The sequence below is a fragment of the Phytophthora cinnamomi genome (assembly GCF_018691715.1).
Source record: "Phytophthora cinnamomi strain GKB4 chromosome Unknown Contig84, whole genome shotgun sequence".
Taxonomy (NCBI): Eukaryota; Oomycota; class Peronosporomycetes; order Peronosporales; family Peronosporaceae; genus Phytophthora; species Phytophthora cinnamomi.
This window is the reverse complement of record NW_027151017.1, coordinates 391,219-419,021: the sequence shown is the minus strand read 5'-3', so window position 1 is coordinate 419,021 and position 27,803 is coordinate 391,219. Positions and strand designations below refer to the sequence as shown.

General features: G+C 56.5%; 10 protein-coding genes across 11 annotated transcripts; 4 read left to right on the top strand and 6 right to left on the bottom strand.

Annotated features, from left to right (window-relative positions):
- Positions 1 to 8: 8 nt before the first annotated feature.
- Positions 9 to 1,821, top strand: IUM83_18432 (Presenilin-like protein; the record flags this gene model as incomplete). Its single annotated transcript, XM_067943432.1, has 2 exons — positions 9 to 1,583; positions 1,666 to 1,821. 2 exons carry the CDS (start codon positions 9 to 11, stop codon positions 1,819 to 1,821), a joined length of 1,731 nt encoding a protein of 576 aa, XP_067784869.1.
- A 119-nt stretch (positions 1,822 to 1,940) lies between these two features.
- IUM83_18431 (uncharacterized protein) lies at positions 1,941 to 4,364 on the bottom strand (the record flags this gene model as incomplete). The annotated part of the gene is made up of 1 exon (XM_067943431.1): positions 1,941 to 4,364. One exon carries the CDS (start codon positions 4,362 to 4,364, stop codon positions 1,941 to 1,943), a length of 2,424 nt encoding a protein of 807 aa, XP_067784872.1.
- Positions 4,365 to 4,647: 283 nt separating this feature from the next.
- IUM83_18430 (Sorting nexin) lies at positions 4,648 to 6,241 on the bottom strand (the record flags this gene model as incomplete). The annotated part of the gene is made up of 4 exons (XM_067943430.1): positions 4,648 to 5,237; positions 5,302 to 5,519; positions 5,587 to 6,059; positions 6,122 to 6,241. 4 exons carry the CDS (start codon positions 6,239 to 6,241, stop codon positions 4,648 to 4,650), a joined length of 1,401 nt encoding a protein of 466 aa, XP_067784871.1.
- Positions 6,242 to 6,397: 156 nt separating this feature from the next.
- On the bottom strand, positions 6,398 to 8,950 carry IUM83_18429 (the record flags this gene model as incomplete). Of its 2 annotated transcripts, none has more annotated exons than XM_067943428.1 (1): positions 6,398 to 8,950. In XM_067943428.1, the coding sequence occupies one exon, from the start codon at positions 8,948 to 8,950 to the stop codon at positions 6,398 to 6,400; it is 2,553 nt and encodes an 850-aa protein (XP_067784824.1). The 2 variants fall into 2 exon arrangements, with proteins under 2 accessions (XP_067784824.1, XP_067784825.1); XM_067943429.1 differs by having other exon boundaries at positions 6,398 to 6,919.
- Positions 8,951 to 9,120: 170 nt separating this feature from the next.
- Positions 9,121 to 11,070, top strand: IUM83_18428 (23S rRNA (guanosine-2'-O-)-methyltransferase RlmB; the record flags this gene model as incomplete). The annotated part of the gene is made up of 1 exon (XM_067943427.1): positions 9,121 to 11,070. One exon carries the CDS (start codon positions 9,121 to 9,123, stop codon positions 11,068 to 11,070), a length of 1,950 nt encoding a protein of 649 aa, XP_067784826.1.
- Positions 11,071 to 11,762: 692 nt separating this feature from the next.
- IUM83_18427 (Tetratricopeptide TPR1) lies at positions 11,763 to 15,846 on the top strand (the record flags this gene model as incomplete). The annotated part of the gene is made up of 5 exons (XM_067943426.1): positions 11,763 to 12,579; positions 13,921 to 13,991; positions 14,063 to 14,222; positions 15,126 to 15,325; positions 15,400 to 15,846. 5 exons carry the CDS (start codon positions 11,763 to 11,765, stop codon positions 15,844 to 15,846), a joined length of 1,695 nt encoding a protein of 564 aa, XP_067784844.1.
- A 168-nt stretch (positions 15,847 to 16,014) lies between these two features.
- IUM83_18426 (Ubiquitin-like modifier-activating enzyme 5) lies at positions 16,015 to 17,336 on the bottom strand (the record flags this gene model as incomplete). The annotated part of the gene is made up of 2 exons (XM_067943425.1): positions 16,015 to 16,853; positions 16,934 to 17,336. 2 exons carry the CDS (start codon positions 17,334 to 17,336, stop codon positions 16,015 to 16,017), a joined length of 1,242 nt encoding a protein of 413 aa, XP_067784823.1.
- A 320-nt stretch (positions 17,337 to 17,656) lies between these two features.
- IUM83_18425 (ABC transporter protein) lies at positions 17,657 to 18,929 on the bottom strand (the record flags this gene model as incomplete). The annotated part of the gene is made up of 2 exons (XM_067943424.1): positions 17,657 to 18,557; positions 18,628 to 18,929. 2 exons carry the CDS (start codon positions 18,927 to 18,929, stop codon positions 17,657 to 17,659), a joined length of 1,203 nt encoding a protein of 400 aa, XP_067784821.1.
- Positions 18,930 to 23,935: 5,006 nt separating this feature from the next.
- IUM83_18424 (uncharacterized protein) lies at positions 23,936 to 26,709 on the top strand (the record flags this gene model as incomplete). Its single annotated transcript, XM_067943423.1, has 4 exons — positions 23,936 to 24,804; positions 24,881 to 25,286; positions 25,362 to 25,595; positions 25,675 to 26,709. 4 exons carry the CDS (start codon positions 23,936 to 23,938, stop codon positions 26,707 to 26,709), a joined length of 2,544 nt encoding a protein of 847 aa, XP_067784822.1.
- Positions 26,710 to 26,816: 107 nt separating this feature from the next.
- On the bottom strand, positions 26,817 to 27,440 carry IUM83_18423 (protein disulfide-isomerase domain; the record flags this gene model as incomplete). Its single annotated transcript, XM_067943422.1, has 1 exon — positions 26,817 to 27,440. The coding sequence occupies one exon, from the start codon at positions 27,438 to 27,440 to the stop codon at positions 26,817 to 26,819; it is 624 nt and encodes a 207-aa protein (XP_067784842.1).
- Between the last annotated feature and the right edge of the window lie 363 nt (positions 27,441 to 27,803).

Genomic DNA, 27,803 nt, shown 5'->3' with positions numbered 1-27,803 from the left:
CCGCCCCCATGTCCATCGACAACACGGCGCTGCTGGCTGGCACCAACTACGACATGCTCACGACGCCCAACAGTGGCGACACGCCCGTGGCGGCGTCGGCCGCGCCCTCGCAGCAGCGGCAGGACAGGCCCCAGGAGCAGGAGCTGGAGCAGGGCGAGGGCGAGGGCGAGAGCTACGACGACCTCATGCACGGCATCAACTCGTTCTGGGCCATCGTGTTCCCCGTGTGCGTGACCATGGTGGTAGCCAGCCTCGTGGTGGTCAACTATCACAGCTCCAGCGTCGAGGCCTCCATGTCCACGTACCTCGTGTACGGCAACTCGGCCTCGGACTCGAGCGGCAGCGGCGGCGGCTCGGGCATCAGCAAGTCGTCGCTACACGACTTGATCAAAAAATGCGTCGTCGCCGTGCTCACGTTCGGCATGGCGCTGCTGTACAAGTACAATTGCATGAAGTTCCTGAGTGGCTACATCATGTTCGCGTCCACGGTCATCCTGAGCTTCGTGGGCGGCCAGCTCGTGGACGAGATCGTAAACGACCAGTTCGGCTGGGCCGTGGACTGGCCCTCCTTCCTCTTCGTCATGATCAACTTCGGCTTCGTCGGCGTCATCTCCATCTTCTACCAGAAGGGCACGCCCAAGTTCGTGCAAAACGGATACCTCGTCATGGTCAGCGTCATCTTGGCCTGGGAGTTCTCCATGTGGCCTGAGTCGACCACCATCACCTTCTGCGTCATGTTCGCCTGCTACGACCTGTGCGCCGTGCTCACGCCCTGCGGCCCGCTCAAATACCTCATTGGCCTCATCCAGGAGAAGCAGGCGCCGCTGCCCGGCCTGCTGTACGAAGCCGATGTGCGCGACGGAGTTTCGCACGACCACCACAGGCAACAGCAGCAACAAGAGCGCCAGCAGCAGCGTCAACAACCGCCGCCGCAGCAGCAGCAGGAGCAACCGCGCCGCCCCAAGAACACACCGACGGACGAGGTGACGACTGCCCACCGCCCGTCATCGTCGACTACGTCGCAGTCGTCAAGCAACAGCAACCAGAACAGCAACGCCAACGCGTCCGTGACTAACAGCACGCGCAACGTACCCCCTCAAGTGCCAACGGCGGCACCTGTGGCCGAAACTTCGACAGCCGCAGGGCGTGATGACCGCACGGACTCGTCCCCGACCCCGTTGATGTCTTCTGGACGACCACGTAACGTGGCCGAGTCCAGCTTCACAACGTACGAGTGCGAGACGATGGAGGCGCTCGTCGGCCTGTTGACCCAATTCTACGAGATGTTCAGCCCGGAAGATGCGTGGAAGGCACCCCAGGTGGCTGAGAAGTTCTTCCCCACGCAGGACCGCTTGTGGCTCCTGATCTTGCACAAGTACTATGTCTGCTCGTGCTCAATGGACATGCCCTGCCCCGTTCGGGCGAGACGTGAGCGTCGTCAACGACAACGTCAGGAGGAAGAGGAAGATGACAAGACCATCAAGCTGGGACTGGATAACTTCATCTTCTACAGTCTGCTAGTCGGTCGTGCTGCCATCAAGGACTTCTCAATGTTTGTTGTTACTTTCGTCTGCATCGTGATGGTAAGTCGCTCTGTGCTTTCGCTGTAACGTTGTGTGCCTACGAACTGCGCGCTAACCTTCACGTATCAATTTGTGATTACAGGGTCTTGGCGGCACATTGTTCCTGCTTGCTGTGTTGCACAAGGCGTTGCCGACGTTGCCTATCTCGATCTTTTTGGCCACGATTTTCTACTTTTTGACCGAGTACATCTTCATCGATTTCTGCAGTTTCATGATGACGTTCCCAGCCGCAGTGTAGTGGAGAAGGTATTGAAAAAAATGAAACAAGAAAAATATACTCCATGTTTTGACGTCGATAGGAAACGTGTCCACTTCCAAACGCTTGGATCTATGATAGCCGTATTTCCCTGGGGGCGATCAACCCGAAGCACAGTCAGTATCTGAAAGACGCCCAAGCGCGTCCAATTGCCGAGCATGTAGTTTGGTTTCAAGACCAAAGTCAGTGGCAGCGAGGCGTAGTACATCAGCATCCTCCGTGACATCCCCACCTAGCGATACATCTACTGGGGATTTCTTGCAGTCGAAATCACGAGCAGCATACGAACTGGCAAGTCCTCCAGCAAACGCTTGAAGCAATGGATATCGTCCCTTCGTCAGTGCCCATGTCTGCACGAATGGGGATTCTTTGTGGCACTGAGCCAACGCCTTCTTCATCTCTGCATCACGAGTTGCTGCTCGATGGAACGCTTGATACTCCCGATCCAGATTGTCCAATTCCTCTTCAGAGAAAGATACATGCATGAGCCCTTTGTGCTGCTTAAGCAGCGCAGTGAAGTCACGTCCGCTTAACCGAGCCAAGTCTTGCGGTAGCACTGGAGGGAGATCGACGTCTTCAGTAGCCAAACCAGCAACTCCACCCTCCTCTAGCGACGTGGTGCTGAGATCAGTCAAAGACTCGGCTAGGTTTAGCATGCAAACACCGATATTCTCCAGCACCTTATCCGAAGCTGCCGCCTCCAAGCCGTCGGCTACGTTGATAACGAAGATACCCTGGTCGCCTAGGAAGTCATTCACACTCGACTTGAGAATCGACAACTTGCCGTCAGGTGAGAAATATCGCTGCTCCTGGTCCTCTGTTTGCTCCCCCTTCTGAATGTTGAAAATGGCAAAGAGCTCCACCGCCATTTCCGTGATAACTTGGCCCTGTCGTGTGCGAGAAACTCGAGGCAATCGCAACTCGAGGAAAGCATCGTTCGCTCGGGTAGCGATCCAGTGCACTACGAAAAACGCTACCCACCAGACATCATCGACAGCAGTTGCTGTGGCAGAAGAAGAAGTTGCGGAGTTTGACAACCCCGCCAATTGCTTTCGCAAGCGAACACGCTTGTCGGTGATCCACTGCGTGACAACACCCATGACCAGCCAGTCCGCATGCTCGTGTAGGTCCACACTCTTATTGTTGGAATGCGCGCCGCCTTCAATGTTTCCCAGATTTGTGACCGAACAACCGGTAGGCGGTTGGCCCATTTCTTGTAGTAGCACGGGATCTCCACGAACATAAGCAATGACTGTACGCAGAACCGGAAGAAAGCTTCCTCCTAGCAGTGACTCGTAGAACTCCGAAAGTGCAAGAGACACTTGGCGGCAGGCTCCCCATGTTTCGTGCAGCACACGGTTAGGATTCGTCGGGGTCGAGTTCAAAATCGACGTCTTCACCAACGAGAAAACCTCCGCTGTGCGGTGCTTGGACAGTGACGTCAAGGGGACTGCAAAGGGAGCTCGACCATCTGCCAGGGCTGCATCCGTCCTGCCTCGAGCAAGAGGGTGTCCGTCGTGGGAGATCCCCAGCACCTTTGCCCGCCACAACGGGAAAACAGCGTCCAGCACGGTCTCAACCACTTGCGCCAGCTCACCAGCGGTGCGTCGTTCAAACATCGGCAGCGCGACCACGTGAATATCTCGCAATTCACCTTGCGCATACACCACAACACGAACATCCAGGTATCCTGCTCCAGGCAGCGTGGGTGCCGCCGTCACCTCTCTTAGCACAAGACCAAAGCCCCACACCTCTGCAAGCAGCCGACCTGCAACCCGTAAGCTCTCGGCCACCGCCAACCGCGCCAGGTCTCGCATGTCCGTCTCCTTCAGCACTGGAAGCGACGTTGTCACACCACCCGCGGTTGCTCGCCTCTCCAGCGCAGCTAAATGCCGCGCCGCTTGTCGTGGCGACAGCCCCGCCGCCAGTGCGTCCACCGCCACCTCCAGGTCAGCTCTGCGGACGAGCGCGACGTGGTAGAACTGCCCCCTCTCTCCATCCACGGACTGCTCCGCCACCTCACAGACCCTGAAGACACTCGTCGGTTGCCACGGCCGACCATCCCACGCCGCCACCGGGGGCAGCACCAGCTCCACGAGCCTCTTGGGGAGCAGGAACCAGCAGTGCTTCTCCGCGGGCGAGCGCTTGGCGGCCGCCGCAGCTTCCGCAGTGCTCACGACCTGCTCCTCCTCCAGCTCGGACCGAGCGGCGGGGTCCGCCGGGAAGAACGCGCGCTTGTCCTCGTCCGCGCACCTCTTGTACTGCTCCCAGCGCGCCGGGTGCTGCAGCAGCACGTGCTGCAGGTACAGGTCGGTGCGGAAGGCGTTGCGGTAGAGTTTCACGGTGGTGGGCGCCTTGCGCTTCTTGCCCGGCCGCTCCTCGCGCCCGAAGTGGCGGCAGAACAGGCACACGGCACACGTGGCGGCGCCCGTCACCTCGTCGCGCCCGATCACCGCCAGGCCGTAGCGCTGCGCATGGCTCTCCCGGAACAGGCGGACAGGGGGCGTCTCTGATGGCGGCGCCATAGTTAACGAGCGCTTGGATAAGTGCGGCGTCAGACCCGTATATGCTCGATGTTACTTACGGGACAGACTGGTTGGCTGGTTGTCATGCACTGGGGCTGGAGGGGCAAGAATTGAGACTGGATGGTGGTCTACGGCGCTGGTAGTGATGAGCTAATGGTGTGCGTCCATCGTTGTAGGATAGTTCATTGCTAGTTGTTCATTACTAGTTGCAAAACGGTGCGTAGGTTAAAGTGGTGGTCTTGTTGAAGTTGACATGGCTACATGTGCATGTAGATGTTCATGTTCAAAACGCGTCGGCAGGTGAAGGGGTGGGTGAGCTGTTGCTGGTTGACGCCGAGTCGAGCAGCTCCTTGGTGCTTTGGGCCAGCGCTTGAGGGTCGGCTGGAGAGGTTTTGAGATACTCGCGCCACACAGAGCCCAAGCGCTTGGTGAGTTGCGCCTCGGCGCAGGAAAAGTGGTTCATGATGTCTTCCAGCGCCTTGGTCGTCTCGGAGCGGAAGCGCTGCATCTCCGCGGCCATCAACGCGCGCGTGATAAGCTCGCTGATGTGGTGTGCTCGACGCTGCTGCTCCTCGACGCTGAGTGACGGTGGCTCCACTGCGCTCATGAATCTCGACGCTGCTGACGATGCTGCTGACGTGAACGATGCCACGGAAAACCCAGACGTCGGCGGAGATGTTGGGGACTCCGACGGCGGTGGAGAAGGCTTGCGCTCCGGCGAGGACTCGCCAGCAATCGCACGCTCACGCTCTATGAGCATCTGCTTCATGCCGGTGGCCTGGTGCAGCATGTACTTGATGTTTTCCAGCAAAAGCAGCTCGTAGATCGCAGGCTGGAAGTTCTCCACTTGACTCCAGCCGCAGATTGTAGCCGCTAGTAAAAGTGTAGTGGTAAGCGAATGCAGATAAAAACTACCGATACAACTCGCACTACTTACTTGACTTGTCGAGCAGAGATACAAGGGGTCCGTCATTCCGCGCTTCGAACGTGCCCGTGCCTGTCTCGGCCAATTGCCACCCCGCAAAGATCGCATGCAGCGTGCTCACATCCTTCGCCATCGCGGCGCTCTTGTCTGCAAGACGCTTGGCACAGGCCGCTAGCTCCCCCAGCAGCCTCTCACGCTGCTCAACGTGCCGCTTGAACACGGAAATCTCGCTGAAAAACGAAGCATAACGTCAGTCTCTCGGCCACGCTTTCAGCTGTGCACACTGACACGACGTACTTCTCCGATGAGCTTGCAATATGCTCGCACATAATACGCTGCAGCCAGCGCATGTGCCCTTCCCCAGCATTTTCCATCACCGCCGTGCCCTTCCTCATGGCCTCCCAAGTCGCCTCGTCGCCAGGCTCCCCTAAGAAGCTGGCAACCGCTGCGTCCGAGCGCAGGTACGGCGACTGCATGATGTCGTTCAGGAAGTGCTGCAGCGCGCGCATGCGGCTTTGCAAGAAGGCGTCATTCTTGAGCACCGCCGCCGTTGTCGTCTTCTCCGGCAACGGCGGCACTAAGAGTCCCACGTAGCGTGCATGGAGCACCACGCGCAGCCATTCGAAATCTCGGAAGCGTCGGCGGACGCCCTCTTGGTGGGGCTCCTGCGTCACGAGGTACGTCGTGTGCTTCTGCAGGTAGGTGCCTCGAGCTTCGGGAGCGCTCACCTTCAGCACCACGCGCAGCTTCATAGTCTCAGCACACCAGCGCTACAGTATCACCAAGAGAATGTCAGATCCAGTCCACAGGATTTCGAGATGGTGCACAGTACCTGGTGCTCTTCTAGGTCGAACGCACTAGCGTTGGCGCCGCACAGCCTGACCGAGCGCATCGACGCCTCTAGCGCTGCTGCCACCAAGCTATCCTTGCCTTGCGCTGCGAAGAACTGCATTGCGTCCGAGACTCGTTGATGTGCGGCTGACGATTCCGGTCGAGAAATGAGCGGCGATCTCGACTCGGGGCCCAAACGGCGTCACCAAAGATTCAAAGATCGCGTTTTGATACGCATCAACTTCAACTTGGTACGGACGGTCACGACGAACTTCGTCTAGTTGGTAGTTTCACTGCTTCTCTGCAGTGCATGCACCAGCCTGCTTCGGTTTTCGCTGAGTTTTCGGTCGTAAATTTCCTCCTGCAGCTTAGTCAGCGACTGCAGTTGCTGTGCGTGCAAGGCGCTCTCGAGCTCGAAGTCTGCCAGAAGCAAGCGGGCCTCCTCCAGCTCCTTCGTACACACAACCAGGTCTCGCGCTCTCTGGTCGCTAAATGCGACAGTGTCCAGTGGCCGAACTGTGGCAAGCCCGCCGGCAAAGGCCTCGAGGGTTTTGAAGCGGCAGTCCACGAGGCTCCACGCCACATCGAAGGAAGTATCTTGTGCGCACTTCTCCAGAGCGTAGCGGATGTCTTCATTCTCGGTGAAGTTGCGTCGCAGCAGTTCGTGCTCTTCGCGGATAGCGATGATATCCGCGTCTGTCAGAGTTCCTCGAGATGTCACAGCATGTGCTCGGAGTAGCTCCACAAACTCGGCTGGACTGAGCTGAGCTAGTTCGTGTGGCAGCACTGGAGGTAGCATGTCTGTTACGGCGATCGTGTGATTCACGGCAATGCCGGTGCTATTCGCGCAAGCAGCATCCTGTTTCTTCAGGCTGACACTGAACTCAACCAACGATGCAACCATATCTACAGCGCCTGCAGCCAAGTCTGCGGCGACCGAGTTCACCGTAGCAGAGTCTTCATACTGCATCAACTCGGGTGCAATTTGGCTTGAGCTCATGACAAATTTTAGCATCGTGCTCAGGCTCAGAGCAATTCGGCCATCACTAGACACGACATCATTTGAGTGTGTTCGAGACGACGAATGTTCTTCCCCTACGAATTGAGCGTGGAAACCGGTGATGAACTCCTCAGCCAAGCTGGCTATGACTGCTGCTTGCTGCGAGATGCCAACGTGGCCCTTCTCCAACTCCTCGAAGATCGCATTAGCGCGAGAGCTTACCCACTGCACCAACTCCAGCATCACCCACCATGACATCGATGGCGCTATCGTCGTCGAAGCGATATCCTTAAAATGCGTTCGAAGCATGCCATTGTAAACCATCAGCAGCTCGATCTCCTTTCCAAACGCCAATGGCGACTTAGACGAACCATGCATGCTGTCCTCCCACTGGTCTCGATAACCGGGATATCTCTCTATTTCAGACACCACGCTAGGCTCCCTGCGAACGTAATCGCTCAACGACTTTAACGTCTGAAGAAAACGGCCTCGGCCGACTGAAGCGTAAAAAATCTGCAATATGCGCTGCAACGAGGCACTGCTGTTGTTGGTGCGATACAGTACGGACCCACTTGCCGCGTTCTGAAAGTGCTTCGTGAGGTCAATTATCCGCGCTGGGATCGGTACGTCCCCTTCGATGGTAACTCCAAGCAGCCGTTGTCTCCATCCCGGCAGCAGCACCGTCAATACTCGATCCAGAGTCTGGAACATCATGATGTCACACTTCCCGACATACCTTGGGATCGCGAGCAAATGGGCATTCCACATGCCGCCGACACGACTGTAAAGCTTCGCGCGTACATCCAAATACGATAGCATGGGGTGCCGCTCAACTGTGCGTAGCTCCAGTGAGAACGCCCACGTGTCTTCCAACAAACCGGCAATGACACTCATGCTCGCAGCGACGCCCAGCCTCACGAACTCTGCCGTCTGCTGTTCATTGTACGCCGGGCTCACGTCGTCCTCGACGCGAAAGCGTTTCCTCTCTCGCTCCTCCGCCCTCTCCGCCGCCATCGCCACGCCTCGCTTCGAGGTCACCTCCGCCTTCTTCGTGTTGTCCACCAAGTCGCCCAGCAGCATGGGCGCGTGCCGCCTGAAAACCTGCACGGACTTGGCAATCTGCGGCGCCGACAGTCCGTCGGCCGCCAGTTCCATGAGCAAGTCCATCTGCGCCTTGGAGAACACCACGACGCGGTACACGGGCGGGTCCTGCTGCACCACGTAGCAGCTCTGGAACGTGTCGGCGGGCGGAGACCAGCCCGGGCAGCCCGACGGCAGCTCTCCGTCGTAGTCGTGGTGGGTCATGTACTGGAACATGAGGCGGTCCCGGGTCTTGACCGTCGCCTCGACGGGGCCGAAGCCCACGGCCAGCACGGCCACGATCTCCACGATGGAGGCCTTGAGGTCGAAGCAGCGGCCTCTCTCCTCGGCCCTGGGCAGCAGCGTCCGTTTGGGTCCCCCGTCCAGCAGCCCCGTCCTGGTGGTGCACGTAGCTGGAGCGACGTCAATTGTGGGGACCACATGGCCGCCCTGAGGGAAGAACTGCCGCCTCTCCGCGTCGCTGCAGGCCTTGTAGCGCTGCCACTGCGTCGGGTGCTGCAGCTGGTGGTGCTGCGTGTACTGGTCCGGCCGGAACGAGTCGCGGAAGTGCTTGACGGTGCTGGCGCTCTTGCGCTTCTTGTCGGCGCGCTGCTCGCGCCCGAAGTGCTTGCAGAACAGGCACACGGCCTCCACCACGTCCCCGCTGACGTCGTCCCGCGCCGTGGCCGCCACGCCGAAGCGCAGCGCGTGGCCCGGCAGGTACTTGAGCGTCCTGCTGCGCGTACCCATTTCCCGCTACTGGCGCCTCCCATTTCCTGGAAATGGGTACAGATGGGTCTATAATTGCTTTTTCCGAATTAAATATAATATTTCGTGCAATTAATTCATTTCACGCCACAGGCGGTACGTGGTACCCATTCCAGCTTCCAGCACCAGACCAGAGCACGCCCCCGCCGAGCATGAACCGGCTGCTGCAGCACTTCGTGGCGGACTCGCCGGGCGCGCAGGGCCCGCCGGCGTCGCGCCCGCCCATCCCCGCGCCGCCGCAGAGCTCGGGCAGCTCCTACCACGGCGGCAACCGCGGCTCGTTCCAGCGCGCGGCGCCCGGCGGACCCTTCTACTACCAGCCGCCTCCGACGCAGCCGCAGCCGCAGCCGCAGCCGCAGCCGCAGCCGCAGCCGCAGCCGCAGTGGGCGCAGGGCGGCGCCGGCCTCGAGGAGATCCCGCTCACGTCGCAGTCCTCCGGTGGCGTGTACGAGACCGTGGACCTGAACGCCGACAGCAGCCAGCAGCACCGGCCGCCGCAGCACCAACAGCAGCAGCAGCAGCAGCGGCTGTTCACGCCGCCGCCCGCGGGCTACAGGCCGCCGTCGGCGCCCAACAGCCAGGGCCAGACGCCGCTCTACAAGGCCGCCACGCCGCCGGGCAGCAGGGAGGGCGGCCCGTTCTACCAGCAGAAGGCTGCCGCCGACTTGTTCGCGGGCGGCCCGCCGCCGGCACGAGAGCTGTTCGGCGGCCCGCCGTCCTCCGGCGGCAGTGGGGGAGGCAACCCGTACAGACGCAGCAGCTCCCAGTCGGGGTCCAGCCCCTTCGCGGCCAATGGGAACGGCAACGGAGTAGCCATGTTCGGCAACAGCAGCAACAGCAATACGGCGCCCCCATTTGCAGCAGCGCCCTCGCCGAGCGGAGGAGCGATGTTTGCGCACAACGCGCCGCCGCAGAAAGACCTGTTCGCGGCGGCGCCTGCGAACGGCAGTGGAGCGCCGCCCAAGGATCCGTTCGCTGCCTCGCCGTCGCAGAACGGGAGCATGTTTGGGACGCAGCCAACGCAGCACGACCCGTTCGCTGCGCCGCGCTCCGGGGAGAACAGAGACGTGTTTAACAGTCCGGCGCCAGCTGCAAACGCGCACGATCCGTTTGCTGCGCAGCCTCCGAAGGCTGCGAAGATGCGACAGGAACCACAGCAACAGCAGCAGCAGTCAGCGACGTCGGGAATGGCGGCGAACCCGTTTGCTTCTGCTCCGTCGAACTCGTCAGTGGATCCATTTGCTTCTACGCCGTCGCAATCGGGTAGCAGCCCGTTTGAATCCCCTGCGCCGTCGAATGACGGTGGGAACCAGAGCGTGGCGAGTGCAGACAGCTTGTTTGCGTCGCCTGCACCAACGTATAATGGAGATTGGGCGCACCCAGCCCAGTCGGCACAGTCGACACAATATGCTCAACAGGCTCCGAGCCCGGTTCAAGCGCAGGATTTATTTGCCAATGAGGCGCCAAGCGCTAGCAGCTTGTTTGGTGGCAGTGCGCCATCGCCGTTTCAGACTAGCACCCCTCCGCCACCTCAGCCCCAAGCCAATGCCTCACGCAAGCCTCAGGTCAATGTCCCGCCTTCGCCAGTGAAGCCTCCGGTCGGTGTCCCACCCTCTCCTGCAAAATCCCCTGTGAACGTTCCGCCTTCGCCAATGAAGCCCCCAGTTCCACCGCCGTCGCCGATGATTAATTCATCCTCTCCGCCGATGAGACCACAGGTTACCGTTCCTGAGTCTCCAGTAATGAGACCCGAGGACCACCTCACCCCCGCGTTTGGGTCCGTGAAGCTCTCAGCGTCTGCTAAATCTCCTCTAAAATCTGGGCTAGATGTGCGGCACATGAAATTTCCTACCGGCAAGCGTGAAGATGATGCGATGTCCAACGCGCCGAGTATCGCGCCTAGCCGAATGTCGATGCTCTCCACGCTGGATGACTCGCTAAAACTGTCCGACATGTACAAGCAAATGACTGCGCGACTGGAAGGCGAAAAGCACGACCTGCTGAAGGTGGTGGCCAGCCAGGCTCAGGAGATAGCCCAAATGAAGAAGTACATCAAGTCCTTAGAGCTGCAGCTGAAGAAATCCCGGCCTCAAGACGCATAGTTGATGCCGACAAAAGGTGAATAAAAGACGAAGACCAGCGGACGCTTCAGTGCCAGGGAAGAGAAGTGAACTTTTGTGTAGAGAATGGATATGGTTTTGATCGAGACTCACGTGCGTCGTTGTATATGTAGCGGCTAGCTTTCAATTCTCCATGCCTAGGCAGTGCCGGAGCAATGGTCACCAAAGTGATGCATTGCGCGGTCGTTTCGCCATATTCTGAGCCTTCAAGACTCGTTGAAACCGCGGATGAAACACTGCAGGAAAATAGCTCTCGCACTGGCCGCCAGTGCCGCTGCAAGCCGCGGACTCAAGTTCTGTCGGCTTGGTCGTGCCTTGCAGTCTCAGAGGATGATCTAAGCGCATGGGAAGGATTCGACACCTCTATTTCCGTGTCCGCCGCATATTCGCGCTTTTCATTTCCTCCGACCGACGCGAACACGACAACGCTGGAGAGGCCGGGCATCTAGCGTGAAGACATGACGCACTACTATCGTCATGAAAACCAGCATGAATCAGCGCCGCGTGCGCATTCCCCCAAGAGAAATCCATTTCAGACACCATCACATATTCCACGAGACTCGCCTGGTAATCCGGCATGTCTGCCCGGAGCGGACTATTCACCAAGCAAAATACGCGCCCACCTCGATCGGAAGCAAGCCTCAAATCATGATAGTGACCAGAGCCTCTTGGAGATGTTGAGCTCGACGGTGGCATGCTTGAAGCAGAAAAATATGGATTTGGAGGCGCTGGGGTGCCTTGAGCAGAGTTTGTGGCTAAAGCGGCGCATGTTTGGCGTGGATAATTCTGTTGTGCACAAGGCGCTTAATGAAGTGATGCTGAGCTACAATTCGGTGGCCATGCAATATCTTGCGCAGGGGCAATTTGACCAGTGTCTGGCAATGTTACGCAAGGCCGAGGCGATCACAGCGCCGGGCAATTTCAAGAGATGTCAAGCTCTACAGATTCTTACGTTCAACAACATCGGCTGCTGCTATCGAAAACTTGGCAAACTGAAGTCGGCGCTAAAGTATTTGAAGGAGGCTGCACAAATCGGTTCTGGCTCCGCACACGTGAAAAATCTGTCGATCACCCATCTTAACTTGTGCGCTATCCAGTCTCAACTTGGTCGCCACGACCTGGCGTTAGAACACGCCCAGGCTGCGATTTTTCACACACAAGAGGAGCTCGTAAGTCTCGAAGATGGAGCTGGGAATGAACGGGACGAGGACGGTGAGTGTAACGTCGACGATAGAGACCAGGCAGCTTTGGTCGATGCATTAGATCCGAAGACCCGGGAGGAGAAAATTATCTCGCTTGCTGTGGCTTACCACAACCTGGCGGTGGAGTTAGAATTCAACGGGCGTGGAGAAGCGAGCTTGCAATGGTACAAGAAAGCTCTGCAGCTTGTGTGGAAGTACCGTGAGACGAATGAGGCGCTTTGCGAATCCTTCAAGAAGATTTTTCTTGATGCTAGGAAGAAGCAGCAGACTGCGAATGTCCGGCAGAATGGTATTCCCGCTTCTGCCTGCACAGCAAACAGTTCTGGCAATGGACGTCGACCGATGACTCGCCCGAAGTCTGCACATGCCTCAACCCGATGTGTGAATGAAGGGGACGTATCCTATAGCTCTACAGTCGCCTCCCACTGCTACAAAGCCACCAAGCCTTCAACAGCAGGATTGCGCTATGGATCTCCGCGTAGTGCTGCATCTGGTCGAGGTGGTAAGCCTCAGCGTCCAGCTTCAGCAACGACTCGACAGCGACCAATGTCAGCTAAGGTATCAATACGGCCAAACTACCGCAATCATGGATCTCGTGATTCTGCGGAGGACGCTTTTGAGTCACACTGGAAGAAATTAGAGAAGGAACATGCTCTGAATGACTTCCAAACACATCCAATGGCACCTTCCAAGACCGACCGGAAAACTCGCCGGCCTCAAAGTGCAGGAAGTGCTACTGCTGCAACTCGACGACGAAATCCGGTACCAATGGAGACCCAACGGCGGCATAAGCTGCAAGGGCAGCTATACTTTGCTGCGAAAGGCGATGATTTTATTGGGAATGACGAGGACTATGGCGTTATACTTGACGACGGCGATTGTGACGATGGATTCGACAGCTATCCTGGAGCCGCGCCTTCAGACTGTAGTAACAACCAACAGGAGCGAGAACCTGACAGCCGAACTGTTGCTAGATTTCAAAATGGTCGAATGTCTTATGCAAAGGGTCAGCGCTCGTCAAGGCATCGCAGAGCGTTGGATGATAGTCGCTCGCAGACTTCCCTAGATCAGAGCGAACCAAATGGCGACAGTGAATCTGTCGTTTCTTCGAGTAGGGGACCCGAGGAGAATTCACCGGGTGCGTCTCTTACAGGTTACAGCGGAGATGATGACACGGACCCCGATCTACCAGCTAAGCGTGTAGGCCACATGGAATATTTGCGGCGCATGAAAAAGCTGGCTGAGAGTATTAAGGATGGTCTGAGTGGAGTAGGAACTCGCCCACCGACAGTGAAACCAGCAGAACTAGCAGCAAACCATGCAAGGAGCCCAAAACATCGACATGAAGGGATCAACTCGGCGGACAGTGAATGTGGATCAAGGGTGTCGACCCCGCGGAGCGCTACTTCGAAACTTCGTGATCGAATTGAGCAAGCAAGACGTGACTCGTCGGGTAACTTGACCAAAGCTTGCGTGTGCGACGGCAAACCCGATCAAGTACAGCCAGTAGCTCTTGTGTCGGAGAGCCAAACGACCAGTGATGATGACGGATTCGACCTTGTGGAAGATGTCAATGTTTTTGAATCCGAGGCTCAGGCGCGTGATGCAGAACTACAATTGTTCCGTGTAGCTGCGGGTGGCCGACTACAGGCTTTCTTCCGTGGCCAACGCTGCCGAACTGAGGTCAATCAGCTGAAGCAGGTAATTCTGCGATTCCCGTTTTGCCTTCCTGTTTTCTTTCGGTAGAACTCACTCATTGTGTATGCTTCTAGGTCAAGCTTGAGAATGAATCTGCTACTTTGATTCAACATCAGACGCGACAATACCTCGAGATGCTACAGGAGGAAAAGAGGCTTGAAGAGGAGAGATTGCAATTGGAGCTCCAGAAAGAAGAAGTGGAGGATATGGCGGCTTGCCTCATCCAACGATTGTGTCGTCGAGCTCTCAGTCGAAAACCTATCAATGCGGCTAAAAGAATAGACGAGGATGAAGACGAAGGAGATAAGCCATCTCCTGTTCCTCAACGCCGACCGTTTACAATTGCTGATGTTGCGCTTGGCGCTGCTGTTAACAAGTCGATTGGATCGATCCAAACGCTGCTGAACGAAGACGAACGATCGGAACCACACCGCCTAAATTCCTCGGCCACAGTACCACGCATGAACCTAAGCCATCCTAAACAACCAGAAGAACCTCGCCGAAGTCTCACTGTTTCATCTATCCCTCTCAGCGATCCTGATGGCGTAAAAGCGCCATTTAAGGCATCGACTGAGGCAAGTTCGCGTAGTGACGTTTATGAAGACGATGAAGAGTGGAAGTCCGCACCACCCCATACCGCTCGCAACACTATGGAAGAAGTGTACACACCATCGCGTTCGACTGCCGTAACACCACGCATCAGCCTCAACACAGCAGAATCGGAAACACAGCGACAAAATGCCGCCGTAGTGCGCATCCAAGCGTTGATCAAAGGTTTTTGCATTCGACAACACATTGCACAGGACAACGCTGGTGACATGAGCAGGTCTTACATTGAGCAGAAACACTTTTCCGTTGCCCTCGATCGTGCAATGGAGCAGGAACAAGAGTTTCTGGAAGAGCTTAGCGCTGTCAAAATCCAGGCACTGGTGCGCGGGCGCCAGAGCCGCTTGCTGACCGAATGCCTGAAAGCCGGAGTTTACTCGGCGGCGAGCACAATTCAAAGGTCCTTTCGCTTACATCGACACAATATGCAACGCGCAGTCGATGAAGGCGTCCGCAGTATAGCTGCCCGTGCAATTCAGCAGGTTTATCGAGACTATGAGGCACGCCAGACAGCTATTCACCATGCTGCAGTTCAGCAGGAGCTCGTGAGCGTTCAACAGATTGCTGCTATCACAATTCAAAATTTCTGGAAACAGTACCTCACCACCCGTGATCACTGCCTTGAAGAGATTGAAGCTGCTACATGCATTCAGGCTCTCAGTCGTGGCCACCTCACCCGGAAATCGCTGAAGTCCCTCCATGGTTCATCGTCAAGTGGTCTTTCAAAACATGTAAGCTAACTCTATGAAACTTTTGAGGATACAGTGCACAGGATTCTGAAAATTTGTATGGTTGCTTACTGCAGTCGTCAGCATTCTCCATGTCGTCATCTGCTGGGAAACTTGCCGAAGAGGATGAATCTGGAAGTGCCCGCAAAGAAAAGTTGCTGAATGTCAACTACAGCTTTCTACCAGCCAGCATTCGCGAGTTGTACGTGTCGTCGGGTGGAATTCAGGCTCCAACTACAAATACCGAGCTGCACGCAGAAGAAATCGCCGAACTTGGACTTACGTTCGTGGACTTCTTGCGAGAACTGGAGACCTGTACAGATCTTGTTGTATGCTCTTCGGCACTGGATGCCATGCAAATTGTGGTGGAGACGGCGCCAGAGTCCAGCAAAACTCTGGCAAATGTAGTCAAAGTAGCGCAAATTCTTGATCGGCGGTTGCAGGAGGGCTTCTGGAACGAAGCAATCGAGGCATCCAGCATCGCACTGCTACAGGCCTTCCGTGACGTATTAGACGCTCAGTAAAATAATAGAAAGCGAGCAACACAAAGGCAACCCCATCACGCGCAACTCTCTTCATTCTCCATCTAACTCATTACCCCACTGCTACAACGCGCTCGAGGGGCCTTCCTAGCGATGCCCTCGCGCCACTCACGACGCATCGATTCCAAGACGAAAGGTTGATGAATTCATCTAAAGCGACTTCAGCTGTCCCATGAGGTCCTCCAGGCTAACGTCCACGTCCGCTACTGACGCCGAGTTCTCCTCAGCATCAGCTGCCGACGCCGCGGAGGGCTGCTCGTACGCAAACGTGAGACCCGAAGCCAGCTTCGAGGACTCCGCAGCGACAGGAGCTTCCGTGACACTAGAGGCAGCAGCATCGTCGTCACCGCCAAGTTCAATGCCCCACTCGTTGTCATCATGCTCCACGACCATATTCTCCTGTCCGTCGTGGCCCAGAGCCTTCCAGACCATAGGCGTCCAGTTAGCGTGCTCGGGCGCAGCCTGCTGCTTGCGGCACTGCGCATTCGAGCACTCGGGGTTGGGGCGCATCACGTCCGACGGGAAAAAGTCCTTCATGGCGCTGTAGCCCAGGTAGTATGACACCTGGCCGAAGCCCAGCAGGTACTTGAGCACATTCTGCACCAGCATCGCCGCGACTAGCCCCATCGTCGTGGGCAACGAGGCCGCGCACACGCCCTCGCGCTTGAGCGTGGACTCGTCGATGCCGCTGGCCACAATGAGCGGCGGCAGGCACTCGAAGCACGCCGTGCGGCCGGGCAGCAGGAACTGGATGTGGCCCGAGACCGCGTCCTCCGACACGCCCGACTCCATCCACTCCTGGTTGAGCTCGTTGCAGGCCTGGTTGAGCGCCGTGCGCGCCGCGTAGTTGTCCACGCAGCTCAGCACCAGGTCGATCTTGCTCTTGCCGTCCACGCCTCCGTGCTGCATCCTGTCCAGCAGCTGCTCGAAGTTGGCGGTCGTCGTGATGTCCATCGTGTACTCCTCGAAAACCACGTCCGGGTTGATGCCTGGCACCAGAAAACACAAAAAAAACTTTAATAAAAAAACAATTCCCTACTTTTCTCTCAACATCAACTGCGACGCCTACTGTGCAGCGTCTGCTTGGCCGCCGCCGTCTTGGTCATGCCCGCCTGCTCGGGGCGGAAGAAGAGGCGGTTCATGTTGGCGATCTCCACCGTGTCGTAGTCGTACATGATGAGCTTGCCGATGCCGCAGCGCGTGAGCATCTCGGCGGCCACGGAGCCGATGCCGCCCAGCCCCACCACCAGCACCGAGAACTCGCGGATCTTCTCGTAGTTGGCCACGATGCCCATGCGCTTGAGCGCCATGAGGCGGCTGTACGGGTTGCTGTCCACCACCTCGGCGCTCATCTGCTTGGCGCGCGCGCCGCCGGCCTCGCGCTCCAGCCGCGCCTGCACCGTCGCCTTCTGCTGCATCAGGTCGGCGATCTGCCGGTCCAGCGCGCGCAGCTCCGCCTCCGTCGTGGCCATCTCGTCGTCCTTCCTGCCTTGGGCTCTTCTACTGTAGGAATGTGCCACGCAATTGATGGAGATGAGGTTTAGTGACATGGAACTCGTAATAGTGACATGTACTGGTTGACTTCAACTTGACCGTGCTGGAAGCGGAAGTGCACTGATGGTTGTTTGAGGATCGAAAGATTCTGTTGCGGTTTTGATAATAAGCGAGGGTCCGATTCCTCCTCTTGCCTTTATTCTGCATTGAACTACATCTCAGTGTACCGGATTTGTGTTGTGGTTGCGTCGAGCGCTGACTCGATGGACTTGGCACTCTCGGCGGCGGCTGCTGCGTTTTAGAACCGTCGGTTGTAGCGGAAGCTGTTCTTCATGTAGTTGAGCACGATGGGGCGCAGGATGGTCGAGTACGTGTGGCGCAGGCGGTGGAGGATCGGCAGCACCTTCCGCTGGATGTGAGACTCCACCACGTCCAGGTACTCGACCGTGCGCTTGCGGGCCGGGATCATGCCGCAGGCCTCGCCGGGCTGCTGCTCCAGCAAATAAATTATCTTCTTCAGGTTGGCCAGGAAGTCGCCCAGGTTGTTGGACTCGTGGCGTCGCAGACTGGCCGAGTGCTGGATCACCGTGTTCACGCGGCACAGCTCCCGGAACACCAGCGCGACCTCGTCGCGGTACTGGCTCTTCATCACGCGCAGCTTGGCGAAGTACATCTCGTCACGCCGCGTGTCTGTCTCCAAGGACGACGACGTCGAGGAGGACGAGGCCCGCATCTTCCTCTTCCCTGACCGCTTGCTGCCACTGGAGCTACTGGACCTGCGGCCGCCGGAGCGGCTGCTGTATCGATGCGGGTCTCCTGTGGGCGAATAGCCGCCCTCATGCTGCGTCTGGTGTCTGCTGTAAGGACACGGCACCAACGCCGGAGCCGCCGCCGCCGCAGCAGCAGCAGTGGCAATTGCAGCAGCAGCGGCAGTGACCGGTGGCTGTCGCTGCAAGGCCGGACTCGGCGACCGAATGAGGTTCAGGCGGTGGCCCTCCACCAGCCGCACCGTGACCTCCACGCCCTCGTTCTCGCCGTGCGACGGCTGGCGACGCAGCGACTCGAGGCGGTGCTCCAGCTTCTGCTTGTACTGCAGCTGGCTCGCGCTCTTCTTCCACACGAACGACTCGTAGCGGGACGCGCACATGCGCAGGTGGCGCGCGTCCGGGTCCCCCGTTATCCGCTGCAGCTGCTCCATCCTGCACAGCAACCCACCAATCCAATCAGCACAAGCCTCTCCCTCTCCCCCTCTCCAACTAATGCACGTACATGGCGGCCACCAGTCGGTCCCTGAGCTCGCTGTGCACCGCGCGCCGCCAGTGGCGCTCGCGCCGCTGCTCGTTCTGCATCTGCGTGACCTGCGACGCCGTCATGGGCTCGTCCTGCTGCCGGTTCTGCGGCTTCTGCTCCTGCTGCAGCGCCACCTCCATGGGCGTGGCGGGCGACTCGGCGCCCGTGGAGCTGGCGGACGCGCACGAGGCGGCCACCACGGCCACGTCGGACGTCGTCGCGGCGGCCGGCGGCCGGTCCCCTGGCGCGCCCCCCTGCGTGTTCACGGCCTCGGAGCGCATGCGCCTGCTCTGCTGGTCCTGCCTGGCCTTCCTTCTTCTGAGTCGAGTTGGTGTATGCACACCAGAGACTCGCGCCGTCTGGACGTTTTAGATTTAGAAACTTGAACCGTCGGGAGGGAGATGGAAGCGAGCGCCTCTGGCCCGTGTGTTGCGTTGCAGTCGACTGTAGGCAGCAGTGACGCAGTGAAGGCTGGCTCGACTGGGCGACGAGCGACTTCACACGACGATGTCGAGCGGACGCAAAAACTCGCGCGTTTACCCCACAAACCGCGAGTCTTAAATTAGGCGATACAGATCTGATATCCGACAGAACGTTTCGCAATCAAAGGCCAAGCAATTTATGGTAAAGCGCTTGGCATCGCTCGTAAGCAAATGCATCTCGTCAACATCGTTCAGCCCTCGCCAAGGTTTGCAACGCAGAAATCGCAATCAGAAAGCTGCTCATTAGCGATCTATGGGCTGATGAACATCGCATAGCTCGGTCGCGCATTGGACTTGAAATCACGTTTGTTTTGCTTGCCGGACCTACCTGGCAACCCCCATCATTTCGCGAATGTTCGACGATAGTGGCGGACATAAGTACTTATATGAGCTCACGACAATGCTGGAATTCATTGCCACCAGCAGCACCTCCCAGCGCTACGCAGTCACCACATTTTTGGCTGTGCCCGCTGATTCACGTCAGGTCTGCCCGTTGTGAGTAATCGCAGTACTAGATTGTATCTGGATAGTCTAAACTTCTACAAATCTGAAACTTCTATATATCCGGAGCTCTTCACGACTCCGAGCTGGTTCCTCTCGAAGAATCGTCCTAACTACAAGAGGGAAACGGCGTATCTACGTCACAGTAGTCACGAAGGAGGAGAAGAAGTGCTCTAGGTCTCCCATATATGAGGAATGCGTGATGTTGCGTTCGTTGCATTCTTGTGAAGATCAGGACGGATACAAGTACATCGAAGATCGCGGCATGAATGCGCCGTGGTTTTCTGTGGCTCTGGCTGGGGATCATTCGGAAGTCTCCATTTGCGCTGAACACTGTCGCTCACTTGGGTACACCACACCCGTAGCTTTCTACGAAATGCGTGTCATTTCCATAAGCAGAGAACTCGCACGCATCCTCGGCGTGTCAGGCTGAGCATGGGAGCCAAGTGCACACGACATGCAGTTGAACAAACAGCAGAGGGGCCTGAAGTGTTGCTCACACGTTCTAGGCAGGATGATACCAGTATGCAATTTGCATCCCACTACCAGAACACCAGTCTCAATGTGAACGTGACAGAAGAAGAAAAACTTACTGCACTAATGAAGGCCGCCGGTGAAGGACGCATAGATGTCGTTCGGTATCTCGTTGGTGAATGTGGGACTTATGTGGACGTTCGACACCAGTTTGGCTTCACAGCACTAATGAAGGCCGCTGCTGACGGACACTATAACGTGGTCCGGTGCCTAGCTGGAGAATATGGGGCCGATGTGAATGCAATAGATAAGTTTGGAATTACAGCGATGATGTCCGCTGCTGAATACGGGCACGTCGAAATCGTTCAGTATCTGGCTGAAGAATGTGGAGCTGACGTAAATGCTAGAGACGACGACGGATATACAGCGCTGATGAGAGCAGCTCATCAAGGGCGTACTGACGTCGTTCGGTGTTTAGTGGGAACATGCAGAGCTGAGGTGGAGTCTACAGATGATGAAGGATTTACTGCGCTGATGAAAGCTGTCGGTGAAGGACACGACGACACCGTTCGCTATCTAGTTGGAGACGCAGCAGCAAATGTGAACGCCAAGAGTAGCACGCGCACCACAGCGATAATGATGGCCGCCGAAAGTGGAAATCTCGTAGTCGTCGAATACTTGGCTGGAGAATACTCGGCTGACGTGAATGCTCAAGATGAATGTGGATTCACAGCGTTGATGAAGGCTGCTGCTGAAGGCCACTTTGCCGTTGTGGAGTATCTCGCTGTGAATTGTGGAGCCGGCGTGAATAGAACCAATAATGACGAATGCACTGCTATTCAGATTGCTGCTTCTCGCGGTTACCAAGAGATCCAGCGTGTTCTTACTCCGTTACTTGTGGCTGGACAGTCGAAAACTTATCACATCCCTGCGACTCATATTGCGTTCATTCCTCCGTCTGAAATTTCGCTAATTAACTTCGTGGAGACAGGCAACGTCGGGGGAGAGTTCCGAGCGAAATGGCTCGACGCAGATGCTGCCGTGAAGCTTTTTATTCCTGACGCATCATCCCATTCTTCTTTTGAGGACGAAGTGCGTCTGTGGCATCAGTTGAGACACCCCAACGTGATCAAGATGTATGGTGCATGCGATGTGAGCCCACTTCCCTTGCAGTTCTTTGTATGCGAGTACGCCAGTAGCGGGTCGCTGCTCGAATATGCACACTCAGTTCACCGTCATGAGGAAAAAGTGTGGACATATTTGCATCAGGCTGCGCTGGGTCTTGAATATCTTCACGAACGTGGAATTATTCACGGTGATCTTCGATGCAGCAACATTTTGATCGGTAGCGATGGTTTAGCAAAGCTCGCCAATTTCGCGAGAAGTGGCTCAATGCGCCAGTTTAGTCTCAATGTGACTATCGCGAGAGTTGGTTCGGCGCGTTGGCAGGCACCCGAGATTTTGAGAGGCGATCCATTGTCCTTTAAGTCTGATGTATATTCCTTAGGCATATGCATTTTGGAAGCCGTGACAGGAGAGATGCCATGGCGTAGCAAAGACAACCGTCTGATAGAAACATCCAAGCTGTTGTGGAATCCAAAGGCGGATGAACGTAGCTTCTGGGACCCTAACTGCCCTTTCGAGATCGCTCGCACTTTGGTGTGGCGAATGTGCTGTAATGAACCCAACAAGCGCACCACTCTGTCTTCGGTTGTGCGTGAGTTAGAGCGTGTTGCCATGGACGAGAGGAGCGCCAGTACTCAGCTTAATTACGAACCGCTAAGCACCGTTGACGATTACAAGTTCGGTAAAACCGCAGAACTTTGGATGGAAGTGCAAAATCTTATTGGAAAATGTGACAGTGACCTTTATCGGCACGCATTTGACGAGCTCCACAAGATTCACGGGCTCCTGCAGGGTAATAACCACCCGCCAAAAGTGCTAGACGGATTTCACACACTTGTCCGGGATCTTCGTGAGATAATCACGATGTCAAGTGAACAAACTCGGATCTTGCAACTATCGGCGACGCGTGCTACCAATGCTAGTATGGTCGCATTTCGCCACCATCTAAACTCAATGTGGACAGCATTGAACATGCCAGTGGATACGATCAGAGAGCGAGAGATGCTATGGAACCAACAGCACAGCGAGCAGATAGAGATTTTCGTTTCCGAAGCGTCAAAAACTTATCTTCTGCTAGAGCAGTTAACGTCGCCAGAGGATAAATCGTTTCTCCTCGCGTCCTTGAAAATGGAGATAAACCATCCGTTCAAATATACGCCTGGCCAGCAGGAGGTGCTGATGAAGGCGTACCAGGATATCGCGAGTACTCTTGAGACGGACAATTTGTCGACGCTAACCCCGAAATGGTTCATACCTTGGTACGAGCTAATTGTTGACAAGTACGATCCACTGGGTACTGGTGGCTACGGAAGCGTGTTCCAAGCGAAGTGGTTAGATTCGAATGTAGTTGTAAAACGCTTGACTGACTCCGGTGATGATGGTGGCGACATATCATCTTTGTCATGTTATTCATTGCTTGGAACTTCATCCACGGCAACAAATGCTCCAATACGTGCGGCGAAGTTGGCGGTATTTCGACATGAAGTTGATATTTGGTTCGGGTTCAGCCATCCTCACGTCGTTCGTCTCTTCGGCGCATGTCACGTCGGCAGGCCGTCCTTCGTGTGTGAATACGCCACGAATGGGACGCTGATCAGCTATTTGAAAGAACACCCGAACGAGCTCTGGTCGAAGTTGCACGAGGCTGCGCTGGGTGTCCAGTACCTCCACGCCCGCAATGTTGTCCATGGCGATCTGAAAGGGAACAACATCGTGGTTGGGAGCGACATGAAAGCGAAGGTTACGGACTTCGGTCTAAGCTCGATCACTGCCGACGACGATAAACCACGAATCTCCGGCGCTTCGCATTGGGTGGCACCCGAATGTTTTATTGAGGAGAATGCACGGCCAACCTTTGCATCGGATATCTATTCGTTGGGGATGTGCATCGTGGAGGCGCTGCGCGTCGTGGAGGCCGGTGAAGACAGGACGAGAGTCTGTTCGCCTTGGGGAAGTATCGATAATAACGTTGTGAAATACCACGTGAGGCACGGTAAACTGCCGACTCGACCCACAATTTGTCAAGACGAGCAGTGGGGGTTGGTGCAACGGATGTGCGTGTTTGAGCCGGAGAAGCGTCTGAAGACCTCGACGGTGGTCGATGAACTAGCGAGACTGTCCGATAACCCACACGAGCATCATCCCGAGACGACACCAACAAATGTTGAGTCTATCACTGAAGTCATATCATGCACACTAGAGTTGCTTCGTCTAAAAGATGAAACACAGGACATCTCTAGTCAAGACAGCGCACTATACTCTCTGTACGGTTCACTGTGGGGTGAACTCAAAGAGGTACACAGTCACCTCGGCGACACACTAAAAACCACGGGAAGCTGTGCAAGCTTCTGTTCGTTGGTTGACGACGCTAACAAGAGCACGAAGGAGCTGGAATACATCGGAAGGAGTTTGGTTTCCTTAGCCGAATCAGCAATGCGGTGCTACACGCTACGACGGCGTCTGCACAAGTTTGCAGAGGCCCAATTTCTTCCACTACGATATCTGGAACGGCAATGCCGCGACATCGATACGGAACGCGTTCGGGATAGAGGACTCGCCCATGTCGAGTCCTCTGACTAAGAAAAAAAAGTTTGTGTGCTTGAAGTCTAACAATTATTTGTACGACATTCAAATACTAAATAAAACCCGACCACCGCGTCCAAATCTGATCGCATCAGATTCGCAATAACACCGCATAATTCAACATGGCCGAGCTGGTCTCCGCCGACGCCTCTCCTGCTCTCACCGCCAGCCCCGCAGACGCCCCCACGCCAATTCCCAATGGCCCCGACGCCCTCACCGACGACAGCGACGTCCCCAATGCCGATAACTTCCTGGATGTCGTGGTGACGAGCGTCGACGCCGCGGCTCCGAGCGTCACGCAAGCCATCGCCTCGTCCCTCTCCTCGTCCGGCCTGGGCGCCTACAGCGTCGAGTTCGTGGTGACCAAGGGCGCCGCCTCCTACTGCATCCAGCGGCCACTGTACGCGCTGTTCGACGTGCTGGGCGCCATCCAAGCAGCGGCGCCAAAGCTCCAGAGAACCGGCGAGGAGCATAAAGAGCCCCCACCGCTGCCGGAATTCCCGCCCAAGGGAAACCGCAACGACGCGGTGATCGCCCAGTGGTGCGGGGACATGACGGCGTTCCTGGCCGCCCACCGTTGCGGGATGCTGGAGCTGCACCCGGACTGGCTCGGCTTCGTAGCTGAGAGGGACGAGGACAAAGGCGCCCGGATGCACATGACGGCGGTCGACTTCATCCTGCAGCCGTTCCCGCTCGAGAAGTTTTACGTGCCGAGGGGGTCGACCCACGAGGTGGTGGTGCAAGTTAAAGGTAGTAAGAAGCAGGAAGACGCCCCGCAGTTTATTGTGTGGAAGTTCGAGCTGGAGGATTTCGATGTGGATTTCAGCGTGACTTTTGCACCCGAGCCGTATGAGCAGCCCGTGGAGATCGTACATGCGCGTACGAGATACGTGTCGGCTACGACGGGGAGAGCTGTGGAAGGGCTGTATCGCTGTCTACGGCCTGGGAAGGCGACGTTGGTTTGGGACAATTCATACTCGAGACTACGCGGGTACGTTGCAAGCTGACACCTCTTCACAGACACGATACTTCGTCAGGCTTTTGACGTCATGGGTGGATTTCAATAGCAAAAATGTTTTGTACCAGGTGCAAGTGGTGAATAATAACATAATGGAGTCTGCAACAGCCGCAGCGGATGCGCTGGACGAAGCTGTTCAGGCGGAGAAGGCGCGTGATGAAGAACGCGACGCAGCGCTGTCCACGGCGCTCATCGTAAGCCCGGGATCACCGCCTGATGCAAGCCAGCCATTGGGGTATTCGACTTACATTCCCGAAGCTATTGCCCAGCAAAGCTGGCTACTAAGCGCGCCGATCAACGTGGCAGGGCACTTAGCATCAAAGCTTTTTGGCTCGCAGGAAGAGACGGCAGTGGTGTCGGCTTCGAGGGGCCAGCATGGTGATGCGTTAGACAGCGAGGCTCGCAGTTTGTTGGAGGAGCTGAATGGGCTCAATATGCAGCTAATGGAGCGAATGGTGCGTTAGGGAACTGTAATAACCTTATGCAAGCTGTCTTTTCATGCAGTACTAATCATACCTTGTACAATCCAGGAAAGCTTGGAGGACAGTGTTGCAAGGTTAACTGCTGAGCGTGATCAAGAACGATCGAAGACCCACATGGCAATCGTGGAGAAGGAAAATTACGCAAACGAGGTAAAGGCAAAAGAGCAAGAACTGGCCTCCATCGCTGGCGAGCTGCAACGTATACAGAGAGAACGTGAGGCATGGCGTGAAATACAGGCGGAACGCGATGCACTACTGGAAGAAAAACACCGTTGGGCTATGGTACGTACTCTGATGCTACAGATTGGGCATTACTACTTTCCCCCTAACAGTGTGTGCCTTATCCATTTGTTTCATTTAGACGGATGATTTCGATGGCGGTGACGAAGAAGCTTCCACTCTGGCAAGCGAAATGGATTCGGCCACTCGTAATCGGCTTGAACAGGAGCTCGGCCAGGCGGAGGCTGCCGTGTTGCGATGCCGCGCAGAGTTGGGCTACCCTTTGAACAATCACCTAACGGGGACGTCTACGCGATTGGAAAAGATTGCTCGTGAAATGGCGGCTACGAAGCAGCAGTACGAAGAGCAAATGCAGTCGTGGGAACAAGAACGTTTGCAGTTGACGCAACAGCTTGTGAAAGCTCGTGGCCAGAGGCGTGTGCTCGTGACTGAGATACGCAACATGCGCACTCAGACTGAAGGCCAAATTGCTGTGGCTATGGCCGAAGCTAGCGAGGCCCGGATGGTGAACAAGCGTCTCAAGAAGCAGAACGAGCTACTGTTGACTCAAATCAGGACACTTATCAACGAAGCTGAAGATAACGAACAGAAGCTTCAGGAAGTTCGAGACGAGCTAAAAGAGCAACGGGAGCGTGACATACTACAAACTCCCGAGATAAAGGACGAAAGCGCGGGAGAAGGTGGTGTAAGAATGCTGAATCTCTCTGTGAGGAGTGACTCACCCTCTCTCGAGTCCCAACCTCCAAACCACAATGGCCACAACGCTGCAGACAGCAGTGAAGAAAACCGAGAGGAGACGACAGAAGAGGAGGAGGAAGAGTCCCCTGTTCCATACACACTGAGCGAGGATGACATCGCACTGTTGAATGGCCGTCCACCGCCCTCTGCTTCAATGAGGCCGACGTATTCTTCCTTCCCTGAGCGTCGCGAGGACACACAAACGCTGTCATTCTCTTCCTCAGGGTCTACAGCCAGCCATGCGAACCCGTACAGAGCTCGACTGGTAGCCTTTTTCGAGGAGCGCGACCCCGACAAACTAGTCGAGGTAGACGACATGCTGGCGAACTACAAGGGCGTGGAAGAGTCGCTCTTCGAGAGCCTGGAGCTCAAGTACAGCTTCATGGAGCTGAACCAGCGCATCGCACAAGCTCTGTAGTTGCAAAGCAGAAGGCTGGCTCCATTTTAAAAAATGTAAAGACACCTACACAGAGCCGTAGCTCGACGGACGTCTCTCCCAACTTGCAGCTAGCTGCTTCAAGCAGCCTACTCCTTCTTGCTCTTGGGCGCCTTGGCGCCGCGGCTCGTGCAGCAGCCGCACAAGCAGCCGAGCAGCAGGCCGAGCAGCAGGCCGCCGGAGAACGTGACGAGCAGCACGTTCTTCTTGGTGGCCAGCAGCGTGATGAAGTCCCTCTTGACGTCCAGCGCCTGCTGCTTGGCGAAGTCCAGGAAGCTGGGCGCGGCGCCCACCACCTCGCCCTGCACGCTCTTGAAGCCGCCGCGCGCGAAGGCCGCCAGGTCCTCCAGCGTGCGCTTGCCCGCGAACTTGTACGACTTGCCGTGGCTGAAGTGCAGCACCGTGGGGAAGCCGCGGATGCCGAAGCGCTTGCCCAGCTCCGAGTTCTCCGTCACGTCCACCTTGGCCACGTTCACCTCGCCCTTGAGCTCGTCCGCCACCTTCTCGTAGATGGGCGCCAGCTTCTTGCAGTGGCCGCACCACGGCGCGTAGAACTCGACCAGCCAGTCGCCCGTCGTGGCGCCCGAGCCCGCCTGCGTCTTGTGCTCGAAGTCGGCGTTGCTCAGCACCACCACGTTGGACGCGGCATCGGCTAGCTGCAGCGCGCCGAGCAGCGCGAGCAGCGCCACGCACAGCAGCTGCCAGCTAGACATGAAGGAAGGAAGGAAGGAAGGAAGGAAGGAAGTTGATCTTCTGGGGTGGCAGGCGGATTGCGTTGTGACTGCGAGCGTGTTGTCGCGATCTTTTACTTCGACTTGGCCACGTGGAGCGCTGTCGTTGATTGGCTGAATGATTCCTGTGCGAAACGCGGAAGCCTAGGAACAAGCATTTGATATGACGTAGCAGGGGTTTTCTAGTGTTCGCTTTTTTTATAGAAAAAAATGAGGTATGGTTGAATTCGGACATCTTAAATTTTGCATTTCAATATGACACCAATACTTGGCCTATCAGAAGGCTAGGCCAACCCGTTTGGGCCAATGGGCGTGCTTTCAATCTCATGTTGTGCTGCTAGTAAT